Here is a 24,973-nt window from a genome sequence, read left to right on the forward strand (position 1 = left end):
TTTCATGTCAACAAGTCCTGCAATTCCAGAAAATACAGCATGTATGTACTCCTTCACTACATTCTCAGGCTCTTTCTAGAAACACCTAGAATTCCTGCCCTAACTTCTTTAGTTAGAAGACTGTTTCAGAATGTCTAACCACCACTCTAACTATGGGTGACCTTTAAACTTACCATGGCTGTTTTATACACATTTGTTCTTTTACTGATATTGCCCCATAGATTAAATAGGTCATATTGCCCTTTGCGTATTTTTGGTGTTCTTTGACAGATTTCCTTATCAGAGATTGTGCCAGCATGAGCATATTTTAACCACCTCATTTAACATTTCCACTACATTGTATTCTCAACACTGTGCTCAAATCTTCCAAGCCCACTTTTGCACTGTTTTGCAGATAGATACCCAATGGATCTATGGCTTAAGAAAATATTTACAAATAAAATTATAGTCAGACATGAAGCAGAATCTTCAAAGAGCTTACAAAATATATTGAAATCACCGGGAATAGGAACATAAACAGGACTAAAACTAGCCACTTAAATCTTCTAAATGTCTATTTCTAATCTAATTAACGAATCTCTAGTTAACTAGATCCTTGACCATTGCAACAATATAGACCTACATATATTTTACCTCCTAGGAGTTTCAACCTGTACCTAAGTCTAGCATTTAGGATGCAGCAGCAACTAAAAATATTGAGAAGTGAATGTAATAAAAGAAAAAGCAGCAGCTGCAGGGAACTATTTCTAATTATAATGAATGATATGGCATCAAAGTTTGCTACACAAATTGTGCTCTGCACAGTGGTTGAGATTGTTCTAGAAAAGGACATAAACCAATGTCAAATTAAATTGGAAGGCTTTTGTGAAGTGTAAAGATTTTATAGAGCATTTCAAATTTAATTTTGAATTTAGTAGGTATCAATTTTCATGGAAAGAATAGCTGATCCATGCCATTGCCATTGGACTTATAATGAAATCTAAATTATTTGGAGAATAAACATAAATTTAAAAAAAAAAAATTCTGCCCCCTCTTTTGCCCCAACAATATCACTAGTACATAGAAGCTCAGCACCTTGGAACTAATTAGCTAGTCAGAATTAAAAGAAAAATAAAACCACAAAAGCAAAGGAAAAAAACCCCAAAACCTACCTTGCCTCATACTTATATAACTTAGAAAAATTAGTCTTTTTATGTAACTTGACTTTTTGCCATATTATCTATGAAAAGATTTCTATATATAACTACTATGAATAATTTAAAACATATCAAAATGGATCCAGAAGAGATTATATCTTTCAAAACTGACCACAGAAGAAAGGACAATGGTTGCAGATTCAAGCTAGCTATTAAAGACAAAATATATGAAAGATAAAAATCCAATTACTTTTTAGGCACTAACTGATCTCAAAATAGAAATGATACAACTTTTATCTCTATTTCTTTCGGAGGGTGTACAATACATCCCTTTTTATATCTGTCAAAGGGAGTAGGAACATGGACCCTGTCTAGCAAAGCACCAACATAGAGAAGCTGCATTCTGGTCAGCACCTGGGACATGATTTAGTCTTGGACTTGTCCATGCTGGGTTAATGGTTAGACTTGCTAGCCCTAAATTCTATCATTCTATGATTCTAAGTCCAAATCTACTCTTGGCAAGATCTTCCTTATGGAATATCTATCTGCATTCTACTACAAAGCACTCCTTACCTCTTTCAGTCTGTCTGGGCATTTAAGGGCCAACCCTCTGCTTACTAACCCTGTAAAAGTTATTTTGGATACTGTCATCTCTTGGTATTTTTTTCAATATGTTCCACATTCCTAGCTTGTCCCAGTCACTCTTCATATAAGATTGTAACATGAATGTAATAATATTGAAATTAGCTGAAAAGTTCCTTTGACTTCAGAGGGCACTGCATCTGTCTTAGAGTGAAGAAACATGCTATTTTAAATTTCAGTTTTGTTTCAATTATATGCCTTGTTCATAAGATATATGGTGCATTCAGTCCAAATGTATCTGCTTTTCATTCTGACAGCCTTATGGATGCACAGATGTGGAAAAAGATACTCACAAGAAAGAGCATTATGAAAAGCCAAAGAACTTGAACAGAAATTATGAGACGTAATTACGATACAGTGGCACAATCACCTACCATAAGGCACATATCATGTTGTGCCTTACACTTATCAGCAATTAGCAATGCTGATAAAAAATGAAGAATGAAACTAACATTTATGAATGACAGGAAGTACTGAAATTCATGGTCTTATTTGGGATATATGGTGCATACTACATTTCTTTTCCATTAAAAAATAGGGAGCAGAAAATTTCGTTTGTTAGCAGTATCATCTAATGTTGTAGATGACCTCATAAGCAACTGAATTGAAGGTGAATTACATAATGTTTTAAAGCTGTCAAATTATCCTGGAGATAGCCAAACCACTCATTAAAAGAGTAAGAATCTATTGACTACACTGAAAAATAAAATTGAAAATGAACTAAAGTGATGTGTATTACCTTACCTGTGTAACCTTCTCTGTTACATTGTGCGTTCGGTCCTTCACCTTAGGTGCAATAATTGCTTTCTCTGAAGAAGGAGGAGATGAAGATTTTTTTTCACTTTTGATATCTGAAAAGTTCAGTGTGAGTTGAGGAATTTTGTTGATCGTACTGTATTTGTTGAGATTCGAATCTGATGTGGATCCCAACAGACTTGACTTGATATGATTAAAAGGCCCTGAAAAATCAGAACACACAATTATTATCTGGAAAATAAATTATCATTAGTAATTTATTAATGGTGCAATATGTTAAAAGGGTGGTTAAAAACTATTTTTTCTAGATACTACTTGTTAATAATAAAAAAATCTTTCATAAAAACATTTTAAAAATAACTAATTTGCTAATAAGATTGAAATCTTACATTGGCTATAAATAGGACATTTCCTTTACATATAACCCTCAATATTTTTTATAAAGTTGATGGATTCCAAATTGCGTAATTCATCTATCCTTACTTGTTTTCATGTTACTGGCAATGCTGGTGTGCTCTTATTATAGTTCTGACTGAATTTATTATAAAAACTATATGCTCATTTGTTTATAAGGGTGGAAATAGGACATATGATTATGTAAGCGTGCCTGGAATTAGCAAAGGCTCTATTATCACGTCCCTACCTTGCTCATGCTCACATGATAGTTCAAAGAAACTGGAAAACTGAGTAGACTCTCAAAATACGTTTTTTCAATTGCTAACAAAATATTGGAAACTATAGGGGTACTATATATACTTGTATAACCCATATAACTACAGGTAGAATATCAAGAGAGTATATATAAACTTCTTATACTATTCTAATGTATCATTAAAATGGATAGAATTTACATACTTCATGAGGTACATATTCTTTATAATTATTCTCTTCCTTATTATACAGAGTTGTTTGAACAAGAAAGCAATATAAATTGTCAGAATACTTGTTTTGCGCTGTCATCATAAGGTTCATTGGGAAGCCAAAAGTATTCATTGCAAGGAAAAGTTGCTTTTGAGAACAATATTGGGAAAAAAGCTATAAAGGTGTTTAGACAGTGAGAACTAAATCCACTTAGGGATTTAAGAAAAAAATCCGGGTCTTGCAGTCAGTGGTAATGTACATAAAGTATGAGATTGAAGGGTATCTCTTAGATCCACATGAGAACATTATTTAAGGTTGCCTTAATTCCATTAAGGGCAACAAGGTGGTCCTTTTCTCTTTTTCTTTTTTTTTAAGTTTTCTTTTTTCTTCCTGAGAGGAAAACAAGAATGTGTGTGTTGATTCAGGAATAGTCAATGGGATATGATTAGGCCTGTGAGCTAAATTGCAAAGTCAACAGTGGAAAAGTTGATTTTATTTGCAATGTGAGAATGAATGAGATGCAACCAGCTGCTTGAGGATGGTTGCGGGGAAATGCTTTATGCTGTGTTAATTTTTTTTTTTTTTTGGCAAAATAATTTAAGTGTGGGTTGATTTTCCATCACACCTGGCTTCAAATGCTTGTTGAAGAAGCAGACATTTCATTTTCTTTTGAAGCTTATGAGGATCTATACATGTTTTCTATCTCCTAAACTCATGATAATTGCATGTTAATCTGGGCCATAGATAGAAAATCTCTATTACTCCATTTCAAATTTTGCCACTGTGCATAAAGGAATTTAAGATGAAAAGTGAGGGCATGATGCTCTAGACTAAAAGTTTGGGTACGAAAAAGAATTTGTGCCTGAGTTCTCTAATCATTAAACTGCTTAACAGTCCTTCTTTTTCTCCTAGTATTTTTCTTTGTGGAACAGCTTCATTGGTATAGAGAAGAAAGCACTACCTTTCACCTGCAAGGAATGGTAAAAAAGCCTGCTACTAAGGGCACCACCAAGGGATTATGATACTATATTTAAATGCCTTTTTGCCCAGGGGGGACCTGAATCTATCTTTCGCATCATCTGTATGAGTCTACTAAAAATTAGTGCTCAAAATATATCAGGGCTCACAGTCTCCTCACAAATCAGTGAAATGACTAATCTGCCTGGTGTGTGCTATTGGACATGTGGTCAGCCTGCAGTTTTCCAGCTCTGCATCCCTGTTAGTTTGAGCAATAATTTCTGACTATTGAATCAGTATCAGTTTAGATGTAAGCAGGATATTCAAGTTGAAATCATTTGTCAGAGCAACAAGATTCTTCATACCTTAGGAATTCAAAGGTTAAGAGGAAACTAAGATAGCTTAGGCAAAACTGTCATTCGATAGTAGGCAAGATTTTGTTTCATTAGTAACTTTGTAGATACTTAAATTTGGGTTCTGGGATTTACATCTTTTATTGCTTCCATTTCAAACGGGATTACTCTCTGTTTTGCTACCTAATACTCATGACCTAGAGCATGATATTAGGCTTAAGCTCATTGCAGATGAGAATAGAATCTTGCTTCTTTTCCCCACCTTATTTTGCTTTAGAAAGTGGTGAAAGGTATAATGCACCTCATTGACAATGGTAATTGATTGAAAGACAGTATTAGCTTAAGTACAGCCCAGGCTGGCAGAAATTGAGCTGATACTTGACCGCTCAGTGGATTATTGCTATACTGTTATAGCAGGAAGCAGGAAAAGGGGGCCATGACAAATCCCAATCACAATTGATACTAATTGGCACCCTGATTGACAGTTTCAACAGAGAGGCAGAGAAGTGAATAAGCAGGGAGAATTACTTGCTTCTGCCTATCCTAAAAAGGAGAAGCAGGTTAAGTTTGAGCTCCCCATTTTTATGGTAGGATTTCATTATTCTTGCTTAAACACTGCATTGAGAAATTATTTCACTCTCCTAAGCTGCCAATTCATAATCTTTCAACAGTAGTAAATACATTTATAAAAATTCTTGTACAGCACAGAAACTATATGTTTTTCCCCCAAGATTTTGCCAACAGATACATGAAGCAAATGCAATGATTTTGTAGTCCACAAATTGTTTTAAAGAACCTATATCATGCACTGCATGCAGTTTGGAGAGATTTTACCAGGTACACACACTTTTTGCATCATGCAAGTCACAAACCAGTTTTCCCACAGATACAAATATGGCAATTAAACGGAACACTTTAGTAAGTGATCTTCAGAAATGGAGGAAATAATTTACAGATTATGTTCAAATTGCTTCTAAAACATGTAGCTCAATGCTGGTAAAAATAAAAAGTTTTGTAATTGAACTAAATATTATTTAAACATGAAATTGGCAATGAAGTTCATGCATGCACATTTTGATACTACAGGAAGCTTGAAACCATACCCCCTGCCATCCAGGAACGTGAAACTAGTTTTAAAAAGACAAAAGAGGAATAAGTGAAGATACTTCCACAAGGGTCCTGATTATCAGTTATTTATTTTTGAGAGAGTTAACTGGAAATGAAGTACCTTGTAACAATGCATCATTTGCTAATGTCCTCATACAATCACACATCTTTTTACAGATAAAACTCCTGGTATCTTCAACAGAAGTTTTGACTGCTTAAGGACAATAGCACTGAGTTAAGTAACTATGATATGCTCTACATCCATCCCTTCCTTTTTTTAATTAACAGATAATTAAATCAAAAGGCTGTTTAACTATGCCTTCACTTTTTCCAGTGATTCATAGTTAGTGCTTTGAGACAAGAGTTACATGAATAACTATGTGTTTAACAAATATAGTTTATGTAATAGACCTAGCCCTAGAGGAGTCAACACCAGAATGTTGCATTTGAACATTTCATACAGCAGGCAAAGTAACATGCCAAAAAGTGTGGCTGATTGAAACACTGGAAGGTACAGTCTAGATGTATACTTTACCTTGGACATTGCGACCATTGTCTGGTTTTCAGCATAATAAAAGTGGAGAAGAAGACAAAGAAAAAAAAAAGACAACTAAAATCTACATCAGAAAAAGTAGAAAATACAGCTTTAAAGTGTGCATGGTTTGAATTAAAATATTGTTGCACCTCCTTGACTGTATTATGAAGACTTTAAGTGAAGCTGAAGTCACTCTGACAATTGAGATAATGTGTAAAAGTGTCTGGAGTAGATCATCCGGCAGTAGGACTGGCTTTATCTAACTTGCCTTAATAGGAACATGATAAAATTCTTTCTCCACAAGTCTGGCAGTGGGTTGCAGGAAAAAATTATTTCTTCTTTGCAAAAGTGCCAAGAAGAAATAATTAGTCCCACATAATTTAGAGAAGTTGATGCAGAAATGCAGGGTGGCTGCATGGCACGTGGGTCTGCCCGGGAGGCCTGGCCCAGACCCCCAGACCCCACACCTGCCTAGAATGACGTGAGGAAACACTTTTAACATGGAAGCAACCTATGCAATGCCCTTCTGAGTAAGTGCTGGAGAAAAATACACCTTAAACCTTTCTTCAGCTCTTAGGTGCCTTTCCACAAGGAAATGTCAGCAAAGCTTTCTGTCCTCATAGGCTCACCTGGCCCTGAATTCTCTTGAGAGATCAAACCTTTTCAGGGAGAATATTATTAATGCTGCTGTTATCACTATTTTAAAGAAGCCACACAGGTGCAGAGGTGGACACCACACCGGTTCATGTGGTAATAACGTGATCCACAAGGCCTCGTCCCCCTGTGTCGTGCCCTGTGGCTCTGAGGGTGTGAGCCGGGTCTGGCAGGGAATGGGCCCTTCCTCCTGCAGCAAGCACCTGCTGTGCCAAGGCTCCAGCTCTCAGGTGTGCTTTGGGCTCACACAGGCATTCACCTGCTTTTCCTGGGCTGACAGGCCACATCTGGGGCTGAGGCATTTCTGATCTGGCTGTGCCACAGCAGCCCTGTGCCTGTGGAGGGAGGGTGGTCAGCCCTGCCCTGGACAGAGGCCGTGACCGGCCGGGCGGCATCGCAGATGGCGCTGGGCCTTTCCTCTCCTGCTGCCTCGCTGGCTTCCCCTCAGCCTCCGGGGCACCGGGGAGCTCAGCATGTCCAGCTGGGCCCTCTGGAGCTGAGCTGTGCAAAGGTGTTTCGCTCTTCCCAGACCAATGCCTTCCTGGGACATGCATCTAGAGCAGCACTGGAGATTAGGCTGAGCTGGGCTCAAAAGCCTGCTGCTGTTTCAGAAGGCTGCAGCGATCTTGCTGAGTCCACTTTGTGAAGACAATAACATTTCTGAACTTGTACCTGACTGCAGAATCTGGATTGCTGGCGTTTCAGATGAGGCTGGCTTGGCTGCATTTTGGGTGGTGAGTGTAGGAAACAGTTCCTGCCCTGTTGCCTTTGTTGTCATATAGGCAAACTTATAATGGAATTCGATCCAGTACACTCAAATGAATCTAAAATGCTAAGCTGTCATTTTTACTGTAATATCCTCTGGCATATAATGGGCACAGTGAGGATAATTTTAAAGCAATAGGCAACAAGGCTACATAATCTAACACACGAAATAATTTCTATTCTCAATTGCATTATCGTAAAATTTGACTGCAGGTAAATTACTGTAGTTAGTATTAGGCTAAGTAATGTTATTCTCTTCTTTCAGAATTCTGCTTTACTGATTCAATTAATATTTTTTGAACTGGGAAGAGTAGGAACAAATTGAATCCTGACTTGCATTTTCAGATAGAGTAGTAGTTTTTGAATGATTTGACAAAACTCAAAATAAAAATGGAATGGAAAGTATGTTAACCATATTTTTCCTTTGGTAGGAGTTTATCCCTTTGGGACTGTAGTTCACTTTTACTTCTTGTACTTAGGGTTTTTCATTCTCCCTGCTCAGAAACTGCAAGCCTGGAGCAGATGATTGAAGCTGAATCTTGGTAGCCTAACTTGCATGGATAATTTTATAGCAATAATAGGGTTTTATGGCTCACCATCCAGCTAGGCAATTAGGACCTGCTGGATAAATTTAAGTATCTTTTCAGCATAAGATGTCCAATTCGAGTGTGATTGTAAGCAGATGGCATCAAGGATGGTTACTAACTTTAATGCCTTTCTGAGAGCCATCCTCTCTTCTGCTGAGCTTTTCTAAAATGACTATATATGACATAAATTAGGGCCTGGTTCTCTACTGTTTTGTAGTTTACGCAAAGTGAAAATAGAGTGAGAGTGTTTTATCTATTCACACTGTAAATGGTCACATCGCAGGAGAAGCCTTAGGAATTCAATCAGATTATTGACTCCTTATAGTAGAAATTATTTTCCTTAGTACTTAACATTTGAAAAAACTTTTTCCATAAAGTGGAGATAGAAATTTTTGCTCATCCATTCAGCAAGTATTACATTATGTGGTAATTTATGCATCAGCGTTCTACCACTGTAATCAAAGACGCTTAATATTCAAACTGATTCTTACACATTTTCATAGATATATAACTGGATGCAAAATGGCCATTTGGGAACTACTACAATGAAAAATGAATATACTGGTGCAAGGAGAAAATCATACTTAAATGAAGTTTACACTGAGCATTTTACTAAGTATTTCACTATTCATTACACAATACATGTTGATGGAATTGCTGAGGATAGTTTCTTCAGCGTGAGAGAAAAAGCATGTCTCAGGTTTGGATCAGTAAATGTAAAATCTGCACATTACAGATTTAAGAGAAATAAACTTATCTGTTTCTGAAGTAGCATTTTATACAATCAAAGACAATCTAATATATGTAAGTATAGGAGAGAATGGTACATGTAATTATAACTTGATCACCTGATTTTTTTTTCCCCTAAACCCCAATATTAGCTTTAGGAATGCTGGGCCCAATATTTGCTATACCCCGATAGAGAAGATCAACACCATGATTCCATTAGGCTCCTTGGAAATGAAAAACAATATTTAGTGTACATAAGCTCGGCATATTTGGGGCCCTTAGTATTTTCAATGCACCACTGAGTCCTTAAATTTAGCTTTGTTTGCAAAGTGATGATTATTATGATGAAATACTGAAAGTATTCATTTTTTAGTACATCAGAGAATAGTGATTGACTTTCTACCATACCTTCACTTGCATGACGATCCCTAAAAATGTTCTTGGGATGGACATTAAAGCCTTCTATGTCATGTACTGAAGAGGCTCTCCGTATACTACAAATACTTTCCTTTGATCTGGAATGGGTTAGTGGATTGCTTGTCTGTATCATGTCAGGGTAAAGTCTGTCCCACTGCTGCTTGGGTGATGAGTGGTCAAGAGGTCCAGATATATTAACCAAAGGTGAACATTTACTGTGTTGAATCAGTGCTTTTGTATCATCCACTTCTGAAGGACTACAGCTTTCTTTTGTAGGTGATTTAAAGTGCTTCATTGCCACTGAGTCATCGCTGTGCTTAGATGAATCGATTATGACTGCATCAGGGTCTTCCTGGGGTAAGGACTGCTTTCGGTATGTCAGAAGTCTCAGACCGGGTAGCCGGAACCCAAAAAGTCTGCCTACATGTAAATACACAGAAACAGAAGAAAAGATTACACATTAGTGTCTGGTCATTAAAATCAGCATTTTTTTTCACTTACAATGAATGATAGTAGCTATTCCTAATAAATTAAAATGTTTAGTAATGGGATGTGTAAATATAAAAATATAACTCCAAGTTTGTTGTCATTGGGGTGTTAAAAGATTTCATAATCCAGTCAGACCTGAGTTTTTGAGCGTAGAATGGGAATAGAAGCATTAATTCTACAGCCTATTTTAAAAGCTATGAGGTTCAGATGATCCTTTCTAAATTAAAAATCTATGTGTCTATAAAAGACTGCCAGAATATGTCTAACATTTTGCTTGGTCGTTGTTATCTTGAAATAGATATTTATGGATTCTAATACTAGATGAACTCTGTGTGCTTATAAATGTGCTGCTGATATATGCATTTATTTGCTCCAGGTTAAACAAAAAGATACCAGGGCTAATTTCTTAGGAGAGAGAAATAAGCTGTGTATCAGTTTTGCTAAAATCCTCTCCAATACTTACATCTGATGATTGGATGAAACAATTTTAACAAGTATAAAATGAAAAGTAAAGGAGCAAACAAAGAAAAAAGAGCAACACAGCTTTCAAGCCTCAGTTGCACCTATACAATGAAATTATTGTTTACATTTACATGGGATGGGCTGAGTTGGGCTTGGTGTGTTGAATGGCAGGGGAGACTATCCTGAGTATGTGGAAAACTAACACTTTGTGTAATGGTAAGAAATATCAGTAGCTGAGAGAAGAGTATAATATGGTTCAAAGAAAGAAACTATAGAGAAAGAATTTAGTGCAAACTTTAGAGCAAAATTTACAGAATACCCTTCTAAAAAGCCAAACCTAAATAACAAATCTTGTAAGGTTTTGTGTAATACAACTCACAGATGGAGGCACAGGGACTTCAGAAATACAAAAACATATTAAACAGTTTAGAAAAAGCAATGCTAAAGAAAGTTTAACAAAATAAAATAATTTAAAAAGTTGAAATTATCAGTTGTCATTGTATAAACAGTTTGACTTATTTAATAACATTTTGTATCTCATTGCTTTGCTACATAAGTGTTTTCAACAAAGAATCATTAGTGAAATGATTTCTTGGAGAATATTTCAAAGTATATTCTTATTCTCTCTTTCTGGGATAAGAAGTTATGTTTGGGATAAGGTAATTTTTTTTTCAGTCATGTTTAAATTGCCAGCATTTGTAGCTACCTAACATTTATTAATATTTAACACAGCAATCTATCATTTGATACTAATATGTTTTGAAATAGTCTTTCTTTTATGCCTATGGCAGACAGTAATTGGAGAACAATAGATGACCCAGCTTAATCATTTAATATTTTTAAATGGATGTCCTATGTATTTAGTATTGAATATGGAATTGTATTTTGAATTCCAAATAAATAAAAGTGAGAGTACCCTGCTCAGGAAAACCTGCCTAAGAGCTAAAGCTGCAGTACTAGATGACACTAAAGGTCCATCTAGCACACAGTTCACACTGTTAGACCTTGATACTTTCCAGTGGTGAATATGTGAAGAAGGAAATAAAGAGTCACTGCATTGTGTTATTTCTCCAGATAAATTTACTCAGTTTCTCGCTATCTGAATTTCAGAAACTTCCTGAGCTAGACTGTTTGTTCCAACCACAAACAATGTTTGATGTACCTTTCTTCTATACATTTGTCTCAGTGTTTTTAAGAAATGGTTGTAGTTTGAGCTGCAAACCATTCTATACAAAAAGAATTCCATAATTTTAGCATATGTTTGTGAAAAATACTTCCTCTTACTTGTTATACACTTGTTGCCTTTGGGAGAGTTCTACTTCCTATAAAAAATAGCTAATAATACTCCCTTTTTATAGTCTTAATATGTTTACAGTTTTTCATACATCTGCAGAATTGCTCTCTGTATACTTGTTCTGCAAGCTGAAGATCGCTTTTGTAACTGTATTGTGTACCTTGGAACATCCTTCTCACTCTTCTCAGTTACTTTTTATTTCTAATGTAATCTTTTTTGGCAATGGCCTGAGCTACTTACTGATTTAGGGATCAATGCTGTGATATAATGGCTTTTTGTTTTGACCTTTGTTTGCTTCCTTATAATTACCAATATTTAATTGGATTTATTTTCCTAACTGTGCTAACTTAAGATATATTGGAAACAGCTGTGATATTTTGTTGTTGATTGGTAATAGATAATTTATTCTCTAATATTGTGTCTGCAAAAAAACCAATGCTTTTGCTGTTTTATCACTTGGCCACTCAGCATCTTTGCATAAGTCTTTGAATCTCATGTAATAGTCTGAATAATTTTTTTCCATACTCACCTAATTGTTAGAATCTTTTTTTATCCAAGTAATTGAAAATGTACTATAAAATAGAAAACCTGTAAGACTATTGATAACATCCAAGTGTTTAGAAATCTGGTGATTTATTTCCACCTTTTTCCCTACTTTAAAATAGAAATCCATGTAATAATATTACTCTTTTGTCCTTGACAATTTTTGAAAAATTTTGTTGGATTCCAAATATTTAGCATTGAATTTATCACTCCAAGCATATACACACAACAGTAAAACAGAAAGAAATCTCTGTTACATAAACCAGAGTCATGCGTCTTTAAAACAGCAGTTAAAAGTGCCAATTTTCAGTCTAAACAGTGATATTCAGCAGATTGCTCCATGGGACTGTGTAGATTTCTTCTAAGTAAGCTTGAAAACTACAACTGCTCACAGTTGAAATTAGTGAAGAACATAAAAAAAATTATTATTTTTAAATGCATGTAGAATTGAGCTGTAAAGCAGCTTATAAATCAATTTTGAAAGCTTATTGCATCCAAAGTGAAAAAATACTATAATTCTCTTTTTTATCAATTACGCTGAAGTTCTTAAAAGCACCATTCATAAGGATTTCTGGCATTAGACTCTATTCAAGGCTTTTTGCTGGCACTCTATTTTAGTCATATTCATGGTGCTGCAGATGGTCTTTTCTGCCTCACCACGTTAATATGACCACGTTATACTGCATTACTGATTTAGCTGTCTAACTGCAGTTCAGCTGGAAAGAATACTCAGTGAGAATTTTGCTTCTTGTTAAGAGTTTTGGGCATGAAATAGAAAACTTAGATGAGCAGCCTTTTGCTTTTCATCTATACACTGTAATAAATAGTCTCAAACTCTATTTCCAGCTTTTTAATTTGAATATTCCTAAGAGAAGGAGTACTGCTATTCTTCAGTGAACTGGTAATGAGCTACATGGTGTGTTGAACATTCATCTCTCTTCTGTAACTAAAGTTTTCAGGGGGCTCATTCAGAATTTGTATAGTTTACTGATCTGAGCTGAGCAAGGAAGTGTAATAAAACAATTTGTCAGAAAGCAAAATTCTTTCAGGCCTCAGGCCTGTTGTCCCAGTATAGACCAAAAGTGCCAGTGGAAGCTTTCCTGGCATCCTGCTTATGGGGAGAAATCTTTTGTTTTGTAATGGACAACCCCTACTTTGTGTAAGTATGATGTCAGAGCAGATGGATCTGGCTTACAATTCCCAAACAGTTTTCAGATGCAACTGGCTATTTACTATGAATTCAGAGATAATGTTACATTAAAATCCTTATGTTTATTAAAGACTAGATTGCCAAATTCTTATTAATGCTGAGTCAGAGATTTGTATGATTGTGTCTTCCTAAGAGTAATTGAGGAAAGCAGTTGAGTCTGAGTCACATTTCCTGACTTACTCCACCTCCTCCTTTCAAACCTCACTTTACTGAATAAATAATTTGTAAATGAGTTAATCTGTTGGTTGCACTTATTCTCTGTGCCATCTCAGCTGTTAAAGTTTTTAAATAGTAGAACTCAGTCCAAAAATATCACTGTAGATGATATACAACTCTTCTAAACTGTTTGCAGATAGAATTGTGTCCAAACTCAAACTCAAATTGACTTTTCTTGTGTTCCTGAAGCCTTTTTTAATTCTGTCTCATATTTTGGGAGATCAAAGGAGAAGACTTAGAATTAATGGAAAGAAAATGTTTAGATTAATAATTTTGGGGAAAAATCCTATCTTGATAAGAAAAAATAATATCCTTGTTTTTCCATATGTATTGCAAAAAGAAGTTCTAACATCAATAGAAAATTGCTATTCTTAGACACTGAATACAACCATATGGAATTTTGTGTCCAGGAAAAAAAAGAAAGAGTGAAAATTAGTTCCCAAAAGACTGTATCAACAGCTACAATCATGGTTGCAAATTTTCTTCCCCATCAATACAAAACAGGGTATTCCAGAAAAAATATCTGAACAAAGATTTATTTCATAACACAATACATTTGCATGGCTAGTGATTCTTGTGTCTGTTCTGTGCAAAAATTTCATAAAAAGGAAAATTATATTTGGTCTGATCATTCCCTTGATATAGGGAAGGCCATCCCCAAATTTCTAGTGATGAAAATGTATATTTACATACAAGACACAATGGATAAGTCAGAGAAATGCCTGCAACTGAGAGAGTTTTACCTTCTTTGCACTTTCTTTAGTGGTCTTTGGGTAGTGGGAGATGCTGTGTTATCTCCCAAAGTTTGTTTAGCTGATGTCAATGGCATTCCTGCAATACTATCCCAAGCACTGCAGAAGGGGAATCCTAAGAGATGGCAGCTGAAAAGTTGTGACGGCTCCTCAAAAAATTGCTCAGCCAGCTTTTGTAGCACCACTGGTAGTATTGATATTTTCATGGTGATGCAAAGCAGTTATCCAAACCCCAGAATGTGAAAGCAAAAGGAAAAATACAAGCTGGTCTCAGGCTCCCTAGCTGGCAGATAGATTTAGCCTATTTGTCTCAACCTTCTCTAGATTTAGACTTTCCAAAATCAAATCAAAAGAGCTCAAATGTAAAAAGAGTTTCCAGGAGGTTGTCTACGTGAGGTGTAGAAACTGTCAGAACCGTTTTCTGGTGTGATGTATTTCTCCTAGGCTGAGAGCTCAACCAAAGTGAACTGCTCATGTTTCTGTACAACCTGTTGTCTGTGATAGGGTTTTGAAGAAAATCAGGTCTTGGATAGTTTTACTATGGTGTATGACTGGTCTGGCTATAATATGAAATATATGTTACTTTTTCAACATATAAGATTGAAGAATAAAACATACATATCCACAATTACCAACCTATTATAAACAGAATTCCTTGACAAAGGTAGGGAAGATAGTAAATTATGACCCTCCAGAGCATGGGCTAATTCCATAATACCTTTGTTCTGAAACCTTCTGCAAAGAATAAGTGAAATTACTCTCACAATAGTAGCACAAGTCAGACCTTTGCTGAAATATTTTCTTATAATTGAATGTCACAGAATTCTGTGATTTAGATGATCAGATTTATGTGACAGTTAGTTATCGAATTTTTGCTCAAAGGCTTAGGAATATCATCTAGGAACTCATGCAACAGAGTAAAGGAAACAATTGCTTTTGAGAAGTGGAATCCCTAAACACTGACAGTCTAAAATAGCAGCAAATACTTGACTCTACTCTATGAAAACTCTGTGGCAGGACATGATGCCTTATTTTCTGTCTGGGCACAGCAGGCCTTGGGACAAAGAATTACAGAAAGAGACAAAAATTGTTTTTTCAGTGCTTTTCCCTAAGTATTGAAGCATACTTAAGTGGATAATTTTCTTGCTCTGCTCATTAAATAATTTATTTTCAGGAGGAAAAAAGCAAGGCATATGCAATTATTAACATTAGAAGCTAGAACTCATCATTCTCAGACACTGAATACCCTTCTTTTTTTATCCTCTGGTATGGTCTCCTTTAATTTTGGCACTTTTTTTGGTTTTAGTTTTCTGTAGAATTTAAGGTTGTGTGTGTCTTGTACCAGTATAAGAAACCAGCAATCTTCTTTATGTTCTCTTGTGAGTAAGAAAGATTTAATTCGGATATCTGCACATAGGACTCTGCCAGACTATGAAAGGAAGGGAATGAAGTCTCTGATGCTTGTGGAGTTCTGTTGTGTGTGGTTGATGAGTTAATTCAGTGAGAACAATGTAAACAGGGTCTCCCTCAAAATACATAATCCTGATATCCTTGAATGTTAATATGAATTGGTACATTAACATGTTTTTTCTTCCACTTGTTGATAGAAATGTCATTTTACTATATCTTATTCATTACACTTACAGGAGTTGAAGTGCTTTTATTAAAAAGCTATATGAAAAAAGAATTTTTTGTCCTCTCAGAAAGAGATGTTACTTTTTGCATTTTTATTTCTTGAATATGATTAAAAGTACGAAAGAAAAAAAAAAAAAGAAGTAAACAACTGCAATGAAATAAAACAGCAAGTATCACAGAAAATATTATATCTAAATTATTTGTTACCTAGCACAATATTTAGCTGTCTTGGTATGACTATGGTGGGTTTTTTGGCAGCTGGGAAAAAAAATTATTCTATCTATTAGATCAAGCTCTCTAGAAGTTCTCTGCCTTTCATCACCTTGGCTGCCAGGCTGCCAGGATAAAAAATATTGCTTTCCTCTGAGACAGGAAGCCTGAAGATGTTTTCTGTTTTAACACTGAATTCATACACCACTATCCATTTCTGCAATGTGTTTTGTCTCATATATTGATTGAAGTTTTTTTATGCTCTGCATACTCCTACTTCCAGTAATAATAAGATGAGAAGTATCATTAAATTTGGATTTTATATGTCATATAATTATACTAAATTTAATAGTTTACCTCTTATATCTATATTTTTGCAGAAATAAATATTCAGACAGTGAGAGCAAGAGCCATATTATGGCTTGCACTCTCCTAGAAATATATAAAATGTAATGAGATCTTGAAATAATATAGCTGGAACAAAGCAATAAAAGGACTTTTGTAGATAGAATTTTAGAAGATAGATTTACCTGAAGAAGAGCCACTTGAAATGTTGTTACCATCTGAAATACAATTAAACTAAATTTACATAAAGCTTTTGCTTGAAACAAATTCAAAAAAATAAACAGACTATTAAGAAAAGAAGGCAGAATATCAAATTTCCACACATTTTAGAAGCAAATTCAGGTAGCTTAAATTCAAATATAATATATGTAATATGCAGAAGAATTATTCTAAAAGTCCATTGGCTTTTTATTTGGAAAATTTAAGAAGTATTCAATTAAGAAATATTTAATAATTACTAGATCAATATATGTTTCCAATTACCAAGTTTTAAAGTTGGCTAAGGTTCCAGACAGAAAACTAAAGTAGGTGTACACAGACTAACATACTATTTCTCATTAAATTGAACTTCTAATTAATGATAAATTTTTTGCTAGACAATGACAATTTTCTTTGGATGAAACTTACTGAAAAGTTGAAAAATTCATATCTTTCACCAGAAGAATAGACTTTATTCACTGACACTTGTCCAGAATATGAGCTTAGTTTCATATTCCTGATAGGCTTCACTTATTTAATCTCTTCATGGCAAGAGCTCTTCAGTTTATATGTCCTTGCCAGTTGCTCTAAGGTTTTTGAAATGCCCAAATTGCCTGGATGCTTAAAACAGTCAAGTAATAATGATAGGATTCTATTATTGAGAAGTAAGACATGATGGAGGTAACCTCCCTTATTTTTATCTATTGATCTATTTTGTTTCTTATCTTAAAGCAAGCCTTTTCATGTTGAAGATTATAAATAAAAAACCATATTTCATGTAAACATCCATCTAAAAGCTTCTCAAATCCATTGGAAATCTTTCCTGCTTTCTAGCAGAGTAATTTTTGTCTAAGCTTGAGATATCCTGATAGTTCTGATTTTTTTCCTCTTAAGATCAAAATCTATAATACAATTTGGCAAGTGCACGGCTGTGTTAAGTTCTCTGTGCTAATTCTTATTATGAATAATAGAGATATGTCTCTTCCTTCCATCAGAGAATGAAGTTAAACTCACTACCTTTATTCTTTCCTGAGGGTATGTATTATAATGTGGTATGACTTCAGAAAATCATTATCCTAGTCTTCAAGTTACCTCACAGTATTCCCCCTGTTTTAAACATCCTGAAAGGAGCAGATAGATAGAAGGCCTGTTAAAAATTAATAAAAATATATCACTGAAATACCTGTGTGGTATGCATAAGTTGCTTCCACTGAAAGATACTGAAAGAAGTGTCACTCTCTTTTTTTAATTTTCAATCTATTTAAGCAGAGATTGCTTTTTTTAAACTGAATGTTTGTACAAGACACAGCAAAATAGCTCTGTGATCGTAGCTGGGTGAGGCTGTAATTTAAATAGCTAATTACAGTTCATGGAATCCAGGGAGGCTCCCTTTCTGAGCTGAGCCCCAACAGCAGCCATCATGAGGAAACAGAAGTAGAGCTACCCAACTTGTATTTCTCTGTAGAAGAAGACTAAGAAAAGCTATTTATCTCAGTGACTGTTCTATTAATTTAGGCAGTTAGGTGTTTGTGGAGCACTGAAGGTGGTAATAGCAGAGGTTCTTCTGTCTTTTACTGGTGATTAGTGTTTGGCCATATTCCTTTGCTAAGAGTTCAGCACTGTTTCAGTTTGCCTAATATTTACTGTAATTTACCTTGGAGACAAATACACCTAATTGACACTGGGGTTTTCAGAACTATGCTGCTGGTTGCCTAGATAGAAACCTTTGTCCTCCTGAACACAATTTTTCTTGACTAGCCCTCACTGAAGATGTATTTGCTTCCAGTGGTGCAGCTAAAAATAAGATCCTGGACAAATTTCTCATTACATTTTGGGCAAAGTCAGGGGCTTACTCTTATATGTGCCATATTCTATGAGGCAAAATTGCATGCATTAAACAGTATGCAGTATTTCATTGCAGTCCCAATATTTCTAGGACTAAAAAGATATGCTTGCCTTTCACTATAATGCTATACTTACTTATATACCAAAGTGCTTTGCACAGAGGGAAGCAAATACTGTGTTTTTTAGTTAGCTCTTTGACAGGAAGGAAAGGCCTGATTTAAATTGCACTTCTGCTTGTTTACAACATCAGTGTATAGAGTGTTCTCTGCTTCTCAGATGTAACTCCATTGCTGGGGCCAGGAAACAGGAAAATTTGCTGAAGAGTAAGCTCCTTGAAGAAGTTCCTTCAAAGGTTTTCTGATTATGGTTTTGGCTGTTTTAAGGATATTATTAGCCTCCCTATTTTATTTGAACCTTATCCAAAGAAGGTTATATTCCATTTATTGGATATATAACAGATCCTCTCATTTCCTTCACTGAAAGAAATATGAGAAATTATTCTAGAGTGTCTTTATTAGGTTTATAGATTTTGAAATTATAAAATGATAAGACAATCCTGAAATATCTCTCTTTGGCAGAATGCAATTACATGCTTAATCAAATAACTGTTTGGGCTTTCTCCCATGGGGCAATAAACATGATGTTTGGGAACTAATATTTAGCTTATAGGTTAGTACTCTAGCTAGTCAAATTGTTTTGAAATTAAAGAAATAAAACTTGTGATAAAGTCACCTCATGTGGCTAGTTATTTTAGCCTACTGATTAATAGAAGTTGTCATCTAGACAGGGCTGGATTAAATATTAGAAAAAGCATTATAGGTCAGTAAAAAGGTTGAGTGCTCTAGGTGAGGCAGAAAATGAAGACAACTCAGAATTAATTTCTGAAAGGCTTTCACTCATTGCAATCCCACAAATGGTCTTTTTTGAGTAGAAAAATTGTAGCCACATTCTTCATATTGAATTCAGGATCCTCAAACTATGGGTTTGAGGAATACAAGTAGTATTTCACAGCTTTGAGGAATAGAATCAGGTGCCATGAGCAAATAGTAATTTATGCCACTACTTCTGTAAATTGCCATAAAACCTCCTCATAAAATAATGGAGTGGATGAACATGCCACAGTTTGAGAGATTTGAGAATAAAATTGTACACTAAGGGTCCTTTTCCTCAACCATTCATATAAATGACATATTTACACCCAGAAGTTATAGATTAACACTTTATAATAAGGATTTTAATTAAGTTTGTACAACACACTGAATGGGAACTAATATGTTATTTTGGTTAAAAACTGCTACTAGTAGATAAATTTAAATTATAATTTGCTAGTGTTCAAAGAAGTTTTTTGCTAAGGTAGTATAAAATCACATCTCTTTTTTGTTCATTGTAGAAGATCTACTCTATATTTCTATATTTCTTGTTAAATATACATTCTTTATGCATTATTTCAGTTTGAGTTCAAAATTTTATACCGCTTTGCAAATGGTTACATTCATGAAAATTTATGAACGACATTTTTAGGAATAAATTTTTACCATAATAGTGACAATCAAGCAACTGTTAGTGTCTTATAAGGTGTAAGAGAACAGTCCATAAGAACTGCTAGAGATGAGTAAAATCTATTTTTAGGGCTTATGTAGCTCAAAATGATCAGTCCTAACATTTGAATACACTACACGAATATTGCTTCATTTGCAAAGAAGGCATTTATGGCCTCAAATGTTACACATGCAAAATGCGGTGGGGTAAGGTTATTAAGTGTTTTTATCTTTGGGTATAGATGTTAATTTCTGAAATCTAAAATGTTTACATGCTCTAAGAAAAGGCAACACAAAAGCCAACCAAATTTATTAGAAAATAATTGAAGTAAGAATGAGTAGAATTCTCAAATATGGAAATCAGACAAAGCTTAGAAAGATTGAATGATGAATTAACATCTATAGCAGAAATCAGTTTTTCTAAGTCTCTCTTTGGGTGCACGTTGTACAAATACATTCTTACTGGAGAAGAGGATGTTACCCACTTGTGGGATGAGTGTACACAGAAGAAATTTCTGCATGCCTCTGAATGTAAAGATGGAACAGGGATAGTATTAAATTAAGTTTGATTAAAAGCTGAAAAGATATGGCAAAGGTTTTGGGCTATACCCTTTTTTCCTCAAAAAAAGAGAAAAGTTATATATAAGCAAAGGCTTCCTTAGTTTTGCTAGGGAACTTGCATACATTGGAAAATAAATTTGCTGCAAACTACAAAAACAAAACAGAAAAGAGTGAAAAATCAGTTGGCTGAGATTTTTTTACAGGGTTAGTGCATGCTATGATCATCCAAAATTTCACTATTTGGTTACACAAAAACTGTTGCAGCTGCCAGTGAGAATTGGTGATAAATTTGTGCTAGAAAATATTAGGGGAAGAAAAAGATCAACTGAAAGAACTTTTACACTGCTATTCTGAAGCCACTATCTTCACTTTTCACATTCCTGCCTATTCAGACATTTGCTGCATATAAGATGGGAAGTCTTGAGCAGCAGACTAGAAAGAAATCTATTTATACTCAAATGTGCTCAGCAAACTCCTGAAACATACCTTTTTTTTTTTTTATAATCTATTATTATCATCATCTGCCAAGAGCAGTGCTGAATCAGAACCTGTGTTAGCCATCATCCTAGCACATAACAAAAGACAGAATATTTGTACTAGAGAACTTACAAACACTGTTGGAAATATCCTCCAGTATTTAGCTGATAGATTTTAAAATTTTTGCCTGTCCAGAGCTAAATGCAGTCACTGAGCTAAACCTAAAAATTTCTACTTGTCTTCCAGAGGTCTTAATTTGTTCAGAGGGTCCTCAGGCCTTTAACAGATTGAAATCCATCTTTTCTTCACAGAATGAAATGCTTTTGCATTACATTGCATTAGTTTCCACAGAATCACAGAATATTCTGAAATGGAAGGATGAGTCCAACCCTTAACTGAATGACCCATACAGGGACCAACAACCACTCACAACATCAATGTTATTAGCACCCTGCTGTAATCTGCTGAGCTCACCTCAGTGGCAATTTCTGTCATGAGGAGCCCTATGGTAAGTGGTAATATTCAAAACTGTTGGCTGCAGCTTGCAGAATAGATGCTTTTAGAAAAAAAGGAAAGGCATTTCAAAATTACACTTGATAAATTTGATCAACTGTTGATAAATCCATTAGAGGAAGGATGAGAGTATGAAAAGTTATCTTTTCCACGGACAGGAAAATAGTTGCAATCTATTTACTTCCTAATAACTTTAATAACTTTTACTTCTCTCCTGCAACATGACTCAGTCTTTTTCTTTGGTTTTTTTTTTCCTCATGTTGAAAAGGTATTCTAATATGAGAAAACTCAATCTAAGGAGCTCTGGAAAGAAATCTCTCATGATCTGTGTGCTTCTGGGTAGTAGATGTTAATGTAATCTGAAATCTTTTGTCTTTTATCATTAGCTGTTGCTTTTCCTGGTTGTTTGTCAGAGATGTATTGCACTTGTTAAGTGTCTGGTTCCTTCTCTATTTTTATTCTCTGAATTGGTTGCTGCATTCAAAGGGATTTTGTTGCTTTTTTTTTTTTCCTGAACCAGTACCTATTGCTGTCCGTTTTGTGTGTGATCCAGTGAAAAGAGATCACCTGGATTACCTGTTCTAAATAGAGTATGATGATGAAAAAACGATGCCCTGGAGAATCTGCTGTGTACCTTTCTTATGCTGGGAACATGACTTAAAAAAATGTGTTTTCACTGGTAAACAATCCACCTTTTTTGACCTTTTTTCTAGCTTATTGGTCTCTTTGCCTTTTCTGTATTTCAAGGCCGTTTTCTCTTTTAGTTTAAAACCACCACTGAACTGTACACAATATCTTGCAGTTATTTCTGGATGTTTTGCATAGCTTGGCCTCTTTTTGCCAAGAGGAATTTTTGGCTATGTAGCATATTTTGTATCACCATCCATCCCATCCGGCCCACATAACAGTCTGCTCTGAAACCATAAGCAACTCGGTAGAAGACGGAGCAGCCGTGTGCCTGCTCTACTTTCTGCCAGTTTCTGGCATCTGGCTGTACCCACTAGCAGGAAAATGGTTCAAGTCACTTTTCCTTGCTTCCTTTTGCACCTTGGTCTCTCTCTGAGAGAGGTCAGTTATGTACTGAGTTTGGAGGCCCACTTATTAATTTTTCAAGAACTCTCAGCAAGGAAATCCCCTGTGTATGTCAGGTGTAAATACCATAAAATAAGAGAAGGATGTTTTGACAAAGTGGAGGTATTTTTTGCAGATTTTCTCTTTAGTGGCTTTTCACTTTAAAGTGCGGCAAGTGATAACACTTGAAAGTGTACAGTGATGTGTCACAGATATGAGAACAAAATGTTCTTTTTCAAGACATGAAGATCTGGTTTTTTTCTACCCAATTGGTATTTGACTTTCTATTTTGTCCATAAAACTGCAGTAAGCAAGGACAAGCTGAACAATTTTATCTGTTATAAAATTGCTTTTTAAATGGAGGAAGTAAGTTGTTTCAAACTCACAAAACCATGCTATGCAAAAATAAAACCAGAATATGGGTAGGGTTTACCTGATGTACTTATTATAATTTTTTTCTGATGCAATTTAAAAATTTTTCCAATATCCCTTAATAGGATTTTAACTGGATCATTAGCAGAAAAAAAGTGTTTTCTTGGTATCTCAAAAAAATCTCCACAAAAGCTGCTGTATTGGTTATTAAAAAACCCCAAACCCAAGAATTAGGTTCTGCTTTCTCTGCAAGGATTGTTTATGCAAAACAGAATAAGAACAGCAAGCACAAAAGCATAAATTTAAAAATATTTTAAATATGTACTGTAAAGTTTATTACAAAGGCTTTTTAAAAAATGTGATATTTAGTTCAATAATTATTAGATATTTGGAATAATTATTTGCAGACTGCAAGTTCTCAATAATGGAAATTTCCTTTGCCACATTCTTATGCACCCTCTCATTGTAGGGCTCTACAGACACTTCAGGTGCTGTGTAATGTTTGCATCAAGAAAGTTCTCTCCTTGCTTCTCACAGTGACAATTGTAGCAGTCTTTTTTTCCTAACTAGAGAAAACTGAAGTGTTGATTTAAGAATTGGAATACTTATGTTCCTTTATTGTACTAATGCTAAAGATTATCTCACTGTGCAAAGGTATTTCCCAAGTGTTAATGCTTACTGTTAGAGCATGCTGTGCTTTACAAAGAGCTTGTACAAATGGGATGTGTTCTGGGAAATCTTGTAGTAAGAGTAGATTACGTGAGTGGCAATGTAAAGCAGAAGGATTGTGTGCTGTTGCTGCACATAGTGAAGGTCAGCAAAAGAGCACATGTTCTGCAGATAGTGGGACAGAAAACTACACAGTGCAGTTGTATAAAAAGTGGACATTTGTGTTGAGTTTTCTAATTTTGACAATACTTGTGTTCCAGAGTGGAATAAAAGCAAAAGCATTTCCTGAACATTCACTCATGCACCCCCCCATCTTTCAAGTCAATCTAAATACTTCAATTTGATAAAATCAGGGTATTTAATTATGTTTTAACTGATTCTTTCATGTTATAGTCTAATTTAATCACATTTCACCAACTATTAATCAAAATACACCAATTATTTTTATAAATGAGAAATATTTTAAATAGGCTAAGATGAAATATTTGCGCTATTTCACAATGATTTTTTAAGGTTTTCCATTTATAATTGATTTTTGTCAAGGGTAATGCACTTCTGTGAAAGATTTAAATTTATATGATGTTATATGTCCTATTACTATTTACAAGATCTAGGCTCTTACTACTACCAAAGATCTGATAGATTATTTTACCAACATCTTGCAGTAGGTTTGCTACATTTAGCTTCTTATGATTTCAGATTATTGAGTCAATCAATGGTACTGCATCCTTTGCTAACCTTATTACCCATGTTGATTACTTTGCCAGATAAAATAGAAGTAAGCAAAAAAATTTCATTGAGTAACTTACGATTTACAAGTTTAGATGGTAATATTGGCTTGCACTTCTCAGGAGATGCCACATTCTCTTCATCTGTTACATACTCAAAATTAATAATAAACATCATTGCTACTCCCTCTTGATTTTTCACTGGAATTATATGGGTGTTGCAAATGAAGGTAGATCCTGCAGATGGATTAAAAAAAAAAGAAGGAAAAATATAAATGGAAGAAAACATTTTTTTTTCAATTCAGTAAGTCTAGTAATGCCAAACGACAGTGAAGAATATTTATTT

The 24,973-nt window shown here is 34.8% G+C and overlaps 1 protein-coding gene across 7 annotated transcripts in view; it reads right to left on the reverse strand.

Moving 5' to 3' along the window:
* Nucleotides 1-24,973, reverse strand: part of KCNH7 (potassium voltage-gated channel subfamily H member 7) — a 209,620-nt gene that overhangs the window by 61,660 nt on the left and 122,987 nt on the right. For 2 of the 7 annotated variants that reach the window (XR_012056962.1, XM_030277380.4), the window contains exons 3-8: nt 24,709-24,864; nt 16,841-16,873; nt 9,491-9,919; nt 6,348-6,368; nt 5,809-5,832; nt 2,523-2,737 (exon numbers count right to left, since the gene is read on the reverse strand). Coding sequence is in view for 6 of the 7 variants with exons in the window: in XM_030277380.4 (XP_030133240.4) it covers nt 2,523-2,737; nt 5,809-5,832; nt 6,348-6,368; nt 9,491-9,919; nt 16,841-16,873; nt 24,709-24,864 (878 nt within the window). In the remaining variant the exon portion in view is untranslated. The remainder of the gene's footprint in view (nt 1-2,522; nt 2,738-5,808; nt 5,833-6,347; nt 6,369-9,490; nt 9,920-16,840; nt 16,874-24,708; nt 24,865-24,973) is intronic. The other 5 variants (XM_072932150.1, XM_072932149.1, XM_030277382.4 and 2 more) reach the window with 5 other exon arrangements.

Source organism: Taeniopygia guttata, chromosome 7 (genome assembly GCF_048771995.1).
Source record: "Taeniopygia guttata chromosome 7, bTaeGut7.mat, whole genome shotgun sequence".
Taxonomy (NCBI): domain Eukaryota; kingdom Metazoa; phylum Chordata; class Aves; order Passeriformes; family Estrildidae; genus Taeniopygia; species Taeniopygia guttata.